Raw genomic sequence first — 15,417 nt, 5'->3', positions numbered from 1 at the left:
GACATCTATCCACATGTGTAATTACCGTCAGTTATTTACGGCACACATTATATTTCATTGCATTCTCAGGTTGCCTTAGCAGTTAATATCTTGTCGTTTAAGGGAGCGGGTCCTTTGTTGCGCGCCCATATTTTATATTACCTTTGAATAACATGATTTGTTCATTTCAACAGGCCCATGTCACAGTCCGTCTCCTTTGAAATCAAGTTTGATGACCGACTGAGGGATGACTCTAAGCCCATGCCAAAATCTCGCAGCAAGGACAGCTTGGCAAAAAGACCAAGCAGGGGGCTTGGAAAGGCATCCCCGGACTTGATGTCAGGAGAAGATGACGGAGGAAGGGGGGAGGCGTACCGTGACGATTTAGAAACGTCCGAGATGAGGATTAGTGACTGCATCCTAAGAAAATTCGCATCGGGTCATGATAACTTGGCGAACGGCATGCTGCGGGCGGAGGGCGAACAGTCGGAAGACGACGGCAAGATGAAGGAGCACGGTTCCTCCGTGCCGTTAAGAAGGAAAGCGAGCAGCCAGCTCCCAGATAAATCTGTCACATTTGGCCCAGTCACGAGTGCTGACGTGCGGAACATGTCACCTGCAGAGGACGGCTTCGATGTCCAGTCACTGCCAGTGTTGAGGAGGGTGAATTCCCCTGCCAAGGTAGCAGCAGCACACCCGCAGGGCAAGGCAGGTGGTGGATTCTACCTTCACTCAACGGACACCTGGAGTCAACCTGATGCGAACAGGGCAAGCTTTGTGTTAAACAGTCACTATGACACGCCAGAAAAAGCCCTGGCGGCTGGACTGCCGGTTGTTGACCCAGTGAATGGCAAAAAAAGCAGCATTGTGGAGGTTGATTCTGACGTGGATGATTCTGGGAAACCTCAGTCGAGCGACAACACTGATGCGAAAGGAGCACAGAGTGAATTTTTGAGCTCTCCAGTCCCCAGCCCAAGCCCAAGCCCCTGTCCGAGTGTTGAGAGCAATACATCTTCTAGTTCGGGCGTCAAAATGACGAGCTTTGCCGAGAGGAAGTTTCGGAAGTTTAACAGCGCGGAGACCAAGTCCAGCGTGAGCAGTTCACTGAGGTCAACCCCGGACAGCTCGGAGAACGGATATCCTCACACTATCGCCACCAGACAGGGCCGGGGCCACAGAGACCAAGCTTTGCCCAAAGAATCCGAGCAAGACCAGCAGACGGGGTCCCCTCCCAATCACCCATTGGCATCGGAGGTTGCTCGGCTGCAGATGAAGCTGGAGGAGAAGCGACGGGCCATCGAGGCGCAGCGCCGGCAGGTGGAGGCTCTGTGCGCCAAGCAGAGGCAGAAGTTTGGAAAGGAGGCGTTCATGCATGTTATTAAAGGAAGCAAGAAGGATCGTCTCGACCCCCAAGGCATCGGAGGGGATTCGTCGGAGAGCGGCGGCGAGCAAATGTTGCCCGCCAGAACCCAGTTGGAGGCGCCGGTGGACAGTGGAGCCGAAGACGACACGGTGACAGACATGTCTAGGCAAAGCCGAGAAGTTGTTGGAGCGGAAGCGTTTGGAGATGACAGAGCATCGGAAGAGATGATGGGTGCGTGGGCCGCAGAGCCGCGGGATTATGATGAGTCCGGCAGGCTTGGAGATGGTCTCCCAGTTGAGGTGACTGGTGCATTGGAGGAGGATCTGGAAAGGGAAAATGCAGGCGAGGCAGATTCTGGGGAGTACAGCCGCTCTATCTACAAGCTCAACGACACGCTGCGTGGGCTTCAGAGCGAGATGTTGCGAATGGCCCAGCAACAGGAGCACCTGCTGCAGATGAGGGACAGCCAGCAAGCCATGGCCGAGGCTGAGGCGAGGCTTCCGCAGAAAAATTACGACACCTATTCTTTGTCGCCCGCATCTTCAGGATCCCCGGCAAATCGCACGCCGACTCGCCGCCACCTTTCAAAGTCCCCGGCGCGGGTGCAGCTCCGAAGCCCGAGAAACAACTCAACACCGCGACCCAACGAGCTGAGGTTCTCCGTCGTAGGTCCGCCCCAGGAGTCTCCACAGCCCTCCCTGGCACGAGTGCTCAGCCCGCAGCCGTACGTCGATAACCTCAGGCACCGCCGTCGATACGCGCCCAACGAAGTGCGAATGCAGACCAGCTCGACCATCTGTTTTGGCGACGACGAGACCGAAGTTTCCTCCCCTACCATGTCAAAGGCTGAGTCTGACAGTGACAAGGTTACGGTCTCCAGCGGGAAGTCCACCATTGACTCCAGGGATGTGAGCCCGAGCAAAACAGCTTTGAACCTGGCGCCGGGCCGACAGGATGAACGCGATGAAGCGGAGGAAGCTGCGGACTTTGAACTGGCACCTCCGCAGCCGAGACAGCCATTACCCGTCGTTAAAACCCCTTCGCCAAAGGAAGTGCAGAGCATTGTCGCCATGGAGAATCAATCGTCCATGGAAGGATCGCCGGTTAAACTGAGAGGAAGCAGGGCAAGCTCCAACACCAGCAGCCCGGCCAGAGAGGTCGGGACTCCCGCGCAGAGACCAGTGGGATTGATTGAAGTGGACCTGTCCGGAATGAACACCCCCGAAGGCCTCCTGTCGGAAGATGATGCAGCGGAGAATGCTGCTGATTATTCCACAGATGGCGAGCAGAAGGCAGCGCTGGGATTCTTCTTTAAGGTATGTGCGCGTGCAGCCTTTTTGGTCAATCCGCTGTTGGATGAGGGCATCCCCACGCCATACTTGTCTTGGGGGTTATTGAACTTGCTTCAGCACGTTGGTTGGCGTGGGTTCGTGAAAGTGAGTAGTGTGATACAACAACTGATTTGTCAAACTGCCCTCTGCTGCTCAACATGTTTTCAAAGTTTGCCAGTACATTAAGGCAGCTCTCTGACTCTAACCTTGGATCACTACGTCCTCAGGGAGGTCATATCTGAATGCCAAAGTGAAGTATATTGGATTCAATTATTAACTAACAAACTAATTGGGTCGGTGCTCTTAGCAAAGTGTTTGAATATTGCTTGGAAATAATATACTTTTCAAAACATCATACAGGTGAGACCCTTCTGACAAAAGAGTCTTGAAACTGGGTGAGGATTTCCTAGAAAGAAAAATGTATTATTCTATTTGGAAGTCAGCGGATGGCAGAGATGAGATGGATATCGTTTCATTCTCCTTGAAACTCCCAGGACAAGGACTGTAATTGCTTCTTGTCGTTTCTCCGTCGAAACCCCCGTCATTTGGAACGCCATCCCTTTTCACATCCATAACGATCGATAATTTTCTTCGTTCAAAAACCATCTAAAGCCGCATCTGTTTAGCTCGACGTTTAACTGAGTCTCGCCGGACCGCGCGACGCGATCTGACACTGAGCTCGGCTCCGCTCCTCGAAATTGCGTCTTCAGTCCACAACATTGCGCGCGTTATAAATTGTCTTATTATTTATACAGAAGAAGCTGGATATAAACACACCCCTTGGGAGCGAGGCCACTTGTGCTTATATCTACAGTGTGTTTGTATCAGAATTTTCCCGTTGCCTTCCCCCCCCTCCCCCGACCAGTGTAATGTAAGCGTGTGTTACTTGTATCAGAACTAAACTTGTACAGGCGGGAAATGTGGGAATGGTCGTGTCATAATTGAATAATTACAATGTTGCTTCAACGACTGCATGATTGCATTTGTAATCGCTCCCCACCCCATGCCTTCCTATTATCGTTGCATATTTCAGATGATACCATTTGTGGGAATAATCTTGAAGAGCTCTCTGGTACGTGGTTAACCAGCTATGAGCTTCGTAATTCAAACTTGTGCGGTAGGAATTGTTTAGCAAATGTGTTCTTCTGTTGTTCCGCAGCAGGTGGGGGACTAGGTCAATCAAGCCAAAGCAATGTAACTTTGTGTAAAACTTTGAAAGACAGTTGCAAAATCCAACCCTAAATTTGTTTAAATTATAGTAAGATCAAGACTTTCAAAAGGGTTTTGCGTTTGGATGTGAAGCCAGTTCTTGATGAGTGTTTTTTGCATGTGGGAAGCAACTGGAGTACCCGAAGAAAACCCCACTTGTAAGAGGAGATAATACCTTTGAACTGGAGGGGTTCGCAAACCCACTTTCTATACTGTTATTTTTTAGCCATTTCCCAACCAAGCATGTCTTTGAAATCTCACAAATCTCAGTGATCCATCCTCCAAAAGTGCTGGATTACAGGCATGTACCATCGCATATGGCACAATAAAATGTGCATGTGTTCCAGTGGCGGAAAATGCTCACTTCAGCCAATTCCAGACAATGCTGAAGCTCTGAAAAGAAAAGTATTAAATTATGTTTGAAGAATTTCAACAATTTACCTAACTTTGTCTGGTAAACTGTCTGGGCATGTTTCTCTCGCAGCTTGTATCTTCGCTTGAATTCTGACATTTATGACGCCAAACGGTATTCGGGGGCCCGGTGACACTTCGTTTGTCTCCTGGAGAAAACCGTGCCTCAGTGCCGACGCGTCCGTCTGCGTGCGCCGCGTACCCAATTCAGGGAGACCAGGGCCCCACGGAAGAGGAGCGCGAGAGGAGGAAGGCGGCCTTCCTGCAGAAGCAGCAGAAGAAGGCGGAGGAGGCGCGCCTGAAGAAGCTACAGATGGAGGCAGAGGTTGAAAAGAAGCGAGAGGAGGAGAGGTACGGAGGATTCTGCGAGCGCGACAGGGGATGAGAGGGGCTGGACACGCTTTTAGATCATAGCGCACCGCGCCACACCACTTTGGCAGCTCCATTTCGTCCGAAGTGCATTTTATGGCAATACACTGTGGTGTTGATCAAAGGTCCTCTCGTCATGGATAATGGTTTCAGTGTATCTCACTCCACACGCCAGCCTTTGTCGTGTGATGAAGCAGTGATGCAGTGATGGCTTCTTTCAAGGATTTGTGTTTTTACTGTATATGGCCATTAATTTCTTTTCTGCTGAAAATTTAAGTCTCTTTACAGAAACATGGTTGTGTTTTTTTGGCTGATGTTTGTGCCGAGGGAGGTAGTTACACGCTTAAGTCGTGAAGTTGCTGTTGCCGAAACTAAAATTAGCCAAAGACAAAAAGTTGCCTTTTGGAATGTTTCAACCACACACTGTTGTAACTGCACTGATATTCGGTAGCTTTTTTTGGGGACCTCTAAATAAAGTATATATTTCTGTTATCGTGTATCACTTTATAAGAAACGTCCACATCTGCTTTGTAATTATGTTTGTGTTTACCCGAGACATCTACGTTGAAGTGTTACCCAAGATACGCGTGTTATAAACGTTATGGGTCATCTGTGCTCGCTAATGGGCCACTTAACTCAGATTTAGAGGGCGGCTTGCAGCGGTGAGGTCATTTGGGGATTAGTTTTGGTTGGCTGGTGTGAATGTGCTCGCGCGAACAATCGACGTCTTTCATTGTGGAAGTGCAGGGGAATGAAACGAGCCTGGAAGAGAAGGCTGCCATTGACCTTTTTAATACCCGTCGGAATCGTGATGAACTGTTACCGTGTTATTTATAAATTCACTTCTAAGCAGCACTTGAATGATTCCTATTGCGCCGGGATTTTATTGGCCACATACATTTTTGGAATGACCTTTAACCACAACCTAATGGTGCATGGTCGGGTTCTGCTTAAACTCCACAGTTTTTAAAATAATTTACTCTGGCATGACGTTTTTCTTCACAGCCAAGTAAGGGCCAATAATGAAACCGGAGCCGATTTGCAGACATTTACTAACATTCGACTTGAGCGTTGCTGGTTCATTGTTATTAATTGAATTGCCATATTGGGGGGGGCGAGGGGGGGGGGTTTAAAAACTTTATACTGATGAAAGTTTTCTTTTTAGATAGATAGCAGTATTTAGTTGTCCTTCCCCGCACATACAATTAGCACGGTTGGCTATGTACGGTGCAAAAGAAGTTTAATATACATCATTCTTGCACACGTGTAAACTGCGTTGCTTTTCTGAGTAAGGTGGTTATGATAGCTTTTTTAAAGCAAATTTTACAGGAAAAATTAAGCTGTGGAGGTGGCCAAGTGGTTCAGTCAGGATCAGGAACCTGAGCTGGCACCACGGAGTTGCCGAGTTCGAACCTGTGGAGCCACCTTCATTGAGCCAGAATTGTTGAGTACCATGAGTTGATGGTGAAAGCCTGGTTACCAATAACGGCACAAAAAATCAATCCCATTCAGCTCTGAGGATACAGAATATTAGTTTGCCTTCCAGTCAAACCTTTCAGTGTAGTATTGTGGATAAAAAGCCAATTGAAGTGATTTTAGACGAAGTTATGAGATGTCTCCTTCCATCGGCCTGTCTCGAACACAGCGTATGCAACAGTTCTGAATGAACCACCTCATCTCGTACTATGACACTGGTAGTGCAATTGGAATAAAGTTGTGCTTGCAATCGGTGCATAATTTGTAAGGATAGTACATTTCTCAGATGTCATCAGCACTATTTAGACTTGTTGTTAACTTTGTAAATAGCTTGCATGAGTTGATGCCATTGTCCCAACACATTTGCCAGAATGTGACTTTGGAGTACAACACTCTCTTACATAATTTTATTTGTCCATAGTTAAATTCATAGGTGACAACCCGAACATATAATTTAAAGAGAAAGAAAAACGTTTGCACCAAGCCTTAGGCCAGAGCATCTTACCGGGATTGTGTGACGTAGACGCAAGGCGGAGGAGGACGAGGCGAAGAAGGCCGAGAAGAAGGCGGATCGCGAGTACGTGCGCGAGGTCTTCCGGCGTCGCCACCAGGACCAGCAGTGGGAGCAGCACCAGGCCCGCACCAAGGCCACCAAAGGCGCCAAGGCCAAGATCAGGAAGCCCAGGCCCAAGTCGGCGCACCGTGAAGAGGGCGGCAGTGCCAGCCTGTCGCCTTTCAAGCCCGCAGTCGGTATGTGACTGTCAAAAGATTCAGCCACTGCACAGTCACTGCAGTGCTGATCTTTTCCTTTCCAATCCACAGTTTTTTCTCTTGATATATGAGATAGACTGCGTGTAACCAGGCCCTTACTCATGCTGTCGTAAACGATGATAGAATACATGTAGAAATACGAGAGTCCAGCAATATATGTCCAGGCACAGTTTGATGTCTGTGCAGTGCCAATTTAAAGATAATAATAATGAAGTTTTTAAAGTTTCAAAATTATATATGTTTAGGGTTGGCTTATGGAAGGATTTTGCGAAAGGAATACATTTGTGCTTCACGTAAAGAATATATTAAGGCTTCTATGTTGCAATTCTATGTTTCTTATGTACTGTAATACAGCATTGCTTTGGATATTTAACTTGTCTGTCTGTGGATACTGACCCATAGAAATGTAATTTGTTAATTCCCAGCTGACAAATTATTTCACCCAAACAGATGGTAGTCCACAAACAATATTGCTTTAATCAAGCTCACAATAAAACACAATTTGATGTTATAACGCGTCTGAATTAGACAACATCTCAAAACGCAATGCCTTCCAAGGCATCCACCAGTTCAGCAAAAAAAATGTTCCATTACTGCATTGTTTTAACGTGATCTCTTTTAAAACATGAACAATGAGAGACACACCTATGGCCTGTTTGGCATGAGCAATATTTTCCCAAAGCATCGGCAATGACGTTGAACCCCCACTGTACATAGAGAATGTGGTGTTTGGGGCTGGTGGGTGGGTGGGGGGTGGCTCCCCTAAGTGCCGCGTGCGGGCATGCAGGTGGCGCCCTCAACCGGTTTCACTCGGCATCCAGCCTCTCCCTGGTTTCCACAACCAACAGCGAGCCGGAGGGTGGCCGTTCCCGACGTCCCAACAGGTGCTGCGCCAGCCTGCATACAGCCACATTTGCTAATGCATACCGTGTGAACCCGTACAGGGAAATCGAGTTTTATGGTCCAATACGGCATACAGCCGTTTCAATACGGGCACAAAATAACATCGTCTTTGTTTGTGTTTCTCCCTTGTGATGGGACTTTGTAGGGTGAACGTTGAGATTTATAAGGGCACGGGATGACCAATCAGGTCTAAATTGGTCTGTTATAGGGGAGGCACTGCTACGGGTTGACAGATGCAAATGTGATTGGTAACTTTGATTCTTTATCCATGTATCTATCGATAGTTCAAATTTTAATTGGGGGACTGTGTATTGTCTTCGTGTGGTCTGGGACTTGTTGTATTCCTTTTGGTGTTGTGTCAACACCAATGACACATCGGCAGCAATTTATGTACTTTATTTATATTTATTTATTGTGACTTGCTTACCTTTTCTCTGTTTTGCACTCCTATCGTTGTGTTTTTTTTTGTAATGTTTGTTGGTGTAACTTGCTGACCCACCCCTACTACTGGACATCTGTGAAAAAGAGCTTCATAGCTCATCGGATTCCTCCTGCAGTCTAAATACAGTAAACCATTGTTAATTTGACACATGGTGGCTCTGACCTTGCCGAATTATCCAATATTCGGAATTATGTACAATGGTACTCCCCAGTGCCTCCTGCCCCAATAAAAAAATTTCTAAATTTGTTTTCCAAACTTTTCGCACACCATACGCCTTTGACACAGCTGCATCAATTATATCCAAAACGTTGGATTTGTCTTTAAGGGTATCTTCAGTCCCTTTCTATTACTTTTTGATGTAGGTTTAGACGACATCTTTGAGAGGGTTGTCTTGCACAGAGTGCATAAACAAGGTAAAGTCCAAAGCGACAGGTCCGCACTCGCGCTCACCATGCGCGCTACCACCAGACTGAGTCCTTGTTTTGATCGTGGTGCACGGCGTCGCTCCACGTGCATGCCGAAATTGGACCATTCGGTACGGATATTTGGCTCGTGGCGAATTACTAATACTGTATACATGCCGAAAGCGCAGCCGTGCCGAATAATCCCCAATTACGAATGATCAGGTACTGAAATGGCGAGGTTTACTGTATTCTGATTCAATGCACACCACCAGTTAAAGCACAAAGGCTTTGCAGCACTTTGTTAGCCGTCGTAATTCTGCAAGCAGTCTGCTGTGCGAGTCATCGCTTTATTTATATCCAGTGTGTAATGATTCGCTGCTGCGCCTACCTCCAGCGATTCCATGAGTCGTTACGGTTCACGGTCATAATGTCTTGTGTTTTTGCCTTTCGTTTGTATTGTTTGTAATTTATTTGCCTTGTGCAGTTTTGTCCGCTCTTATCAGTGGAAATGTGGAAGCATGTAGTCTGTAAAAATGGTATGCAATTGGTTCTCACACTTAAGATTCTATGGTTACGTCTTGAGTATAAGAATGGATTTAAATCAGTGGCTTTATGTATCCACGAGTTTTGGCTAAGCCACACCTCGCTTGTTGGAAAGCATCCAATATTTTCCTTCAGCATATTGTTATTGTTAATTTAATTGGTGTTTCCAGTGTGTGTTTATATAAATATTCTGCATTTCATTCTAACGAATCTTAAGTTTAGGTTTTATTTCAAGGAATATTATTCCTTCGTGATAATACCAAAACACGAACTCGACTTTCCTCGTATGTCCACCTCCGTAATAATGCAGTTATATTTCACAACTCTTATATTAAGGTGTCATGTAATTGTTTTCGCAGTGTGTTCCATTTATAGGAATAGTCAATTATTAACAAATGTGTAATGAGTGATTTGCGTGACATGTCGTGTAGAAGGTACTTCTTTATTACTCACACTGGGCACAACACAGGCCAACACTTGCTCTTCCTCACACTGAGTATAACTCTAGGTATTAACACCTCTACTGGCTACACACACAGCCGATCACTCGGCGTGGTCCCATCGCCCTCACTCAGCCACGCCGCTGGCTGGCGGCGTGACGATGACGGCGATGGAAACCCCGCAGGAGATCTTCCACGTGGCCGGACGATGAAGAGAGATGTCGGCGAGCAGCGACGCAGCCCAGGACCCAGAATCCTACACACGAGCCCTGAGCCCTGGTTCTGCTCCCCCTTATATCCCCCCAGGCGTGGCTAGGCCCCGCCTCCGGCCACGCCCTCTCGTAGAACCTTCGAGCAGGTTCCCGGAGTATCACGGCTAACGCCACCTGTTACCTTTGCCCCAGATACACCTCCTTCTCTGATTGGTTCTTACTTAACCGTGCCCGTACCCGTGATTCCTTTTCCAGGCCAGCAGGTGTCACCCTGTCATTACAAATGTAAGACCAGATTAAGAATTGAGAACGTGAACGCGGGTGTAGGTCTGGCTCCATGGAGTTGCTGGATGCGGATGGTGCGGGCTCGGGCGAGAGCCCGACTGCAGACAAGGACTGGGACAACGCCTCGCAGGTGTCATCCCATGTGTCTGGTGGGGAGTACACAGGTGCGCCAATTCCCACCTCTCTGCATGGGCACATGTATTTATGTTGAACTTCTTGCATGCCCCGTATGTAGCCAACCGTGCTAATTTGAGGTGCGGGGAAAGGACAACATCTTTTCCCCCTAGCGATGAGTGGCGCTTGCCCTGTTTACAGTGTCACCGGGAAGCAGGCTCTGCCGGCGCGGGAATCCATATCTCCATACTTCATGAGCCTCTGTGGACTTGTTCCCCCCCTCCTACCCCCGCTCCTCCCACTCCGACAAGTGATGTCAAGATGTGCACACCTTACTCCCACGTTGGGACCCGTGACGTCACGACGGGTGCTGTCCTTCACCCGACTCGTAACCGTGTGGCACGGGTCGAGAAGTGATGTCAGGGGCAAGAGTGTGGGACACCCATGGTGTCGGTGCGATCAGACCAGGCTGGTCATTCTTGGGGCTGACCGCCCAGCCTCCATTGGCATCGGTGTTCTATCACTTGCATGTTATGTCACAGTGAGCAACTACTGGAACCAGTGCAAATGAGATATTCTGCATTGGTAAGTTAGAGAATGATGGAATGGTTAGTGCACTGTGCTGTGAACCCAGGAACCTGAATTTATTTCTCGGTCATGGCTAACATCCATGGGCAGATTTCTGTAATGACCACCCCTTCACCAACCCATACTGACCAGCATAGTGAAATATGGTCCAACAACCGCTTTGACTGACATGACATGGGCAGGCCTTCATCCAGAAGTGGAATGATGAAGGGCTTTATATAAACAGGCCAAAAAATAGTGTGCTTTGCTGTCGGAGTGGAGTTAGTCGAGATGACGGTGCCAAATTGGGATCATGTGCATGGGGCTTGGGTTACAAACGTAGAATGCTCTCCCTTGTATTGTGAGATCCAGATAACTTAATTGTGGTTACGTTGTATGCAGGTCCAAAGCTGTACAAGGAGCCAAGTGCCAAATCCAACAAGCACATCATCCACAACGCCTTATCCTACTGCTGCCTCGCCGGCAAAGTAAATGAGCTGCAAAAACAAAAGGTCATCGAGGTAAGGCCCCCAGGGTGTTCGTTTTCTCACGTGGGCACCTTTTTTGAGAGATTATGCTGAACCGGTGCAAGGGGGTTTATAATCGTAAGCTTGTTATATTTGACACATCGCATTGATTGTGTGAGTTTTTACAACAGTTAGTTCTGTTGATTTGGTGTTGTACCTCATTTCTCTACTTGGACCTCAGAAAAGATTTGTATGCATCATCCTTTGTGCCAATACGAGTTTGCACAACACAGGAAGTGTGTGGATAAATCGAATTCTAGTGTCCATGAAAGAACGCATTGAACTGACGTATGGTTATTTTCTAAACCTGCACGAAGCTACTTTATTGACGGCGGTGATGATTAAAGTATTTTCGACCTCATGCCCTTTACACCACTGCCAAGGCAGTCCCCCCCGAGTTGTACTTTGGCTCGGCTCGTCCGCAAAAGCTTCCTTCTGTTTTTCCTGACCTCGGCAGGAGCTGGAGCGCTGCGACGCCAACCACTACATGATCCTGTTCCGTGACGCTGGCTGCCAGTACCGTGCCCTCTACGCCTTCTTCCCCGAGACGGAGGAGATACAGCGCGTGACAGGCTTCGGCCCCAAGGCCGTGTCTGCCAAAATGCTCGACCGCCTCTACAAGTACAGCTCGGACCGCAAGCAGTTCACGTCCATCCCCGCCAAGACCATCTCGGTTAGCATGGACGCCTTCACCATCCAGAACCACCTGTGGCAACCCCGCCGGCCTTCCTCCACCATCATCCCCACCACACCGACGTACTCGTCCTCCACCGCCACTGCCAGCAAGAAGCCGGGTCCTGCCAAGCCCTGATCCTTGCAGGATTTACACGTATTCATTCAATCGACTCTTGCACACGCTGACACCATGGGCCATTTGTATTTATCCTCCAAAGGGCGACCGAGTTCCGAGCAGAATTGGTGTCTCAACACTGCCATGGGCTGAGAAAGATGACTTCTCATTGTGGGTTTTTAAGTTAGATGGAAGGAGACAATGGAATACATACCTGCCTCCTCGATAGATTTTTTTTGCCATCTGAGCTTTACATTCAAATTAGGGGTTGGAGACGTTTTTGCCTTGGCCATAAAAACCTTGAAATTTCCACTAAACTGCCTCGTGTAGCTAGAAGTGATATTTACCTTTGTGTCGACACCGAAAACTGTTTCTCGTATCAAGAAAAACGACTGGATATTGAATTACTTTTGCCTTTTTAAAAGCCGAATATAAAATGTAGAATTGGGTATAAAGGTGCTTCATGTCAAAAGCCCTGCCAGAAGTTCAAGGAGAATATTCTGGTTCTTTAAAAAAAAATTCGAATTATGTTTCAAACCAGAGCAAGCGATCATAGTGATAGAATATTTTCTGCGGTTGCAGAGTTAATCAAAAATTAAGAATTTACTCGCAAGGCAAGATCATCTAGCATTGGTTTTAAGGAGCTAAACATGACACGTCTTGTAATTGGCTGTAATTGAACATTGCCAATCGATGAATATTAACGTTCAGAGCACAGCTAATTAAATCACATTTTTGGTACTGAAATTGCTTTGGGGTGTGCCTTACAGTAGACTAAAATTACAAAACTACTTTTTTTGCTGGCACGTGAACAATGGGATTAATTTGCAAACACTTCGAAAGTATGGGATGTGAGGATTGTGACATTGTCTTCTATAAACGGATTATTGCAGGAACATTTATGATGTGTGGCGATAATAATGTACATTTATAGGGCTTAGACATAGGATAGCACATGCATTTAACCTACGAATAGCATCAAACCAGTACTCATTAAAAACTGCATGACAATATACAACTGCCCTGTTATCAATAATAACTTAATAGATTTACTGGCGGGTTTTTTGTGAGCCAGTTGATGATTTTTATGATTGGATTGCATACAAACTGAACTTCATTTTTGAAATATCCAAGAGTTGCTCTGAAATTCAGTGACTAAACCATGACATTACATTTCATGCATGTACATAAACTGGCATTTTTTAATGTTCAGAAAATGAAAATCGAACGTGCATTCCAAAAGACAATTTCTATACTTCATGCACATTACCTTTTTTTATATGACATCATTGGAGAGAGCTGCTTAACAATGGACCTTGAACATCTTTTTCCTTGGAGACTTACCCCCAAGGCAAGGAAGTTGAGCATTTTAAAGCATTCAACGTTCAATTAAAGATAGTCAATCATTACCTGTAATAAAGCATGACAATGTGTATCTGCTATGACCTTGGGGAGAGATTCCCAGTCACTTAATTATTGCTGTTTGATTTTATTTCATTCACATACCAACATTACATAATTTCAGTTCATGGAACTTGATTAGTTGGTTGATTTCCACACCATGTCGGGCCAATTGCATAACCCTAACTTTCCCTACGGTGGTGCACAAATATAAGCTTACAAAGTGTTGTGTTTTAAAATATTGGTATTTGTTTTGTATGCACTTAATTTACTTTGAATCCACGAATGGGACACTGATGATAAATGATCTCTTGGTTCGCGAGTGTTGTATTGGCTGGTGGCTTGTGTACATAATTGAATTCTCACATTAAACATTGTTTACACCCTTTGTTAATTAGCTGCTGGATTCAGGCCTCATCCCCATGCAATGTGGATACAGGAATGTTTGACCATGCTAGTCAGTGCATTATCACTCACCACCTATGTTGGCCATAGCCAGGAATCAAACTCAGGAAGCCGGGTTCATGGCACAGTATGCTGACCACGGCACCACCGCTCTACCCCCGTCTATAACACTATCCATTTGCAATTAAAATAACACTGCCAACAGCAAAATACACTAAATACCACGTGTGTGCGTGATACCAGCGCAATATTTCCAAGGCTAAATTTCTCGACATAGGACAGCCGTATTCCATATACCGCCAGCCATGTTGAATACTTCACAACGTCGTACGAGCCCACCAATGTGTTTGTGCAACGTGAAAGGTGTTTAGAATGTGAGTGTTGCGGACCGAGGTGCCGAGTGCACTCGCTTGGTTTTGTATCGTGTGGTTTAATACTAAACACTCACATTCCGGTGGATGTTTTTTTAATGACACTTTATGAAAGCGGAGAACAAACTGCGCTGGCACGGATACTTTAATTGAGTTATACATATTGTTGTGACTTAATGCTGTAAATGTTTTGTAGCCAAAAGGACAAAGTTCAATGAAATTTAAAAAAAATGTTGATTTATCTTCCTCTGTGTAAAAGTTTGAATTTAATATCTGCATAAGTGCAAAAGGCATTCCATTTTTTTCAGTTGGCTGCATAGTTATCCTGACCAATGATGAAACTGGAATTGGGGTGAATATCGTTGTTGAAATTTCCTTTTGTCACTTTTAACCGGCTGAACGCGAGTTGCTTGCTTTACGAACAATGCACTAGTATATTATTTATAGAGATGTATTTAATCTTGGCAAATTTTATTTGCAAACTCTTCAATGAGATTCATTACTTTGGTGGTGTTGGTGCGTGTACGATTGCAGATGTTTTTTATTGGGTGAGTGGGGGGGACGCTTGGTGTCATTATATTTGAACGCTTAAAATGTGATCTGTATTGATAGAGGAAGTGAGTAGACTTTCATTTGCTAAGATACTCATGTTGGGATTTAAGCAAGTGCTGTACTGGTTTAAATGCATGCGGAAAAAAATTACTTATAATTTATAGGTTGAACTTGAGATGCCAAGGTGAATGATGATGCGAGGATGTTGAGGGTGAATAGTTGTGTACATAGGTGCAGTGTGCACTGATCTGATCATGGCAAGATAAGATAGTGTTATTGCTGGGTTTGCCAAGAACCGTTGTAGTGCTTTTTCCGATCCTCCTCCTCCCACTGGGTTTTACACTACTGTTCTCCAAGGCCTGTATGTCATCGGTACTGGTGTAAACTGCTGTATATTTATTTTAAGCAAGTCTTACGACTCTTAATAAAGCATGGAGATAACTCCTGTTCTGTTTAACACCTAGGCTTTCGCGACCAATATCATCCACAACAGGTTTTTTTTGGGGTTAGATCGTGTAAATATAATTGTCGTTAAACCCGCCACCAATTCAA

At 46.1% G+C, this 15,417-nt stretch overlaps 1 protein-coding gene across 2 annotated transcripts in view; it reads left to right on the top strand.

Moving 5' to 3' along the window:
• Positions 1–15,324, top strand: part of LOC116944917 (calmodulin-regulated spectrin-associated protein 2) — a 39,819-nt gene extending 24,495 nt beyond the window's left edge. For both annotated transcript variants that reach the window (XM_032958826.2, XM_032958825.2), the window contains 7 exons: positions 174–2,658; positions 4,505–4,644; positions 6,662–6,888; positions 7,697–7,793; positions 10,181–10,302; positions 11,222–11,340; positions 11,804–15,324. In XM_032958826.2, the coding sequence (XP_032814717.2) occupies positions 174–2,658; positions 4,505–4,644; positions 6,662–6,888; positions 7,697–7,793; positions 10,181–10,302; positions 11,222–11,340; positions 11,804–12,157 (3,544 nt within the window). In that variant the 3' untranslated portion in view covers positions 12,158–15,324. The remainder of the gene's footprint in view (positions 1–173; positions 2,659–4,504; positions 4,645–6,661; positions 6,889–7,696; positions 7,794–10,180; positions 10,303–11,221; positions 11,341–11,803) is intronic.
• The last annotated feature ends 93 nt before the right edge of the window (positions 15,325–15,417 follow it).

Source organism: Petromyzon marinus, chromosome 22, assembly GCF_048934315.1.
Source record: "Petromyzon marinus isolate PM22_M1 ecotype Great Lakes invasive population chromosome 22, UKy_Petmar_22M1.pri1.0, whole genome shotgun sequence".
Classification (NCBI taxonomy): domain Eukaryota; kingdom Metazoa; phylum Chordata; class Hyperoartia; order Petromyzontiformes; family Petromyzontidae; genus Petromyzon; species Petromyzon marinus.
This window is presented reverse-complemented; position numbering and strand designations above follow the sequence as displayed.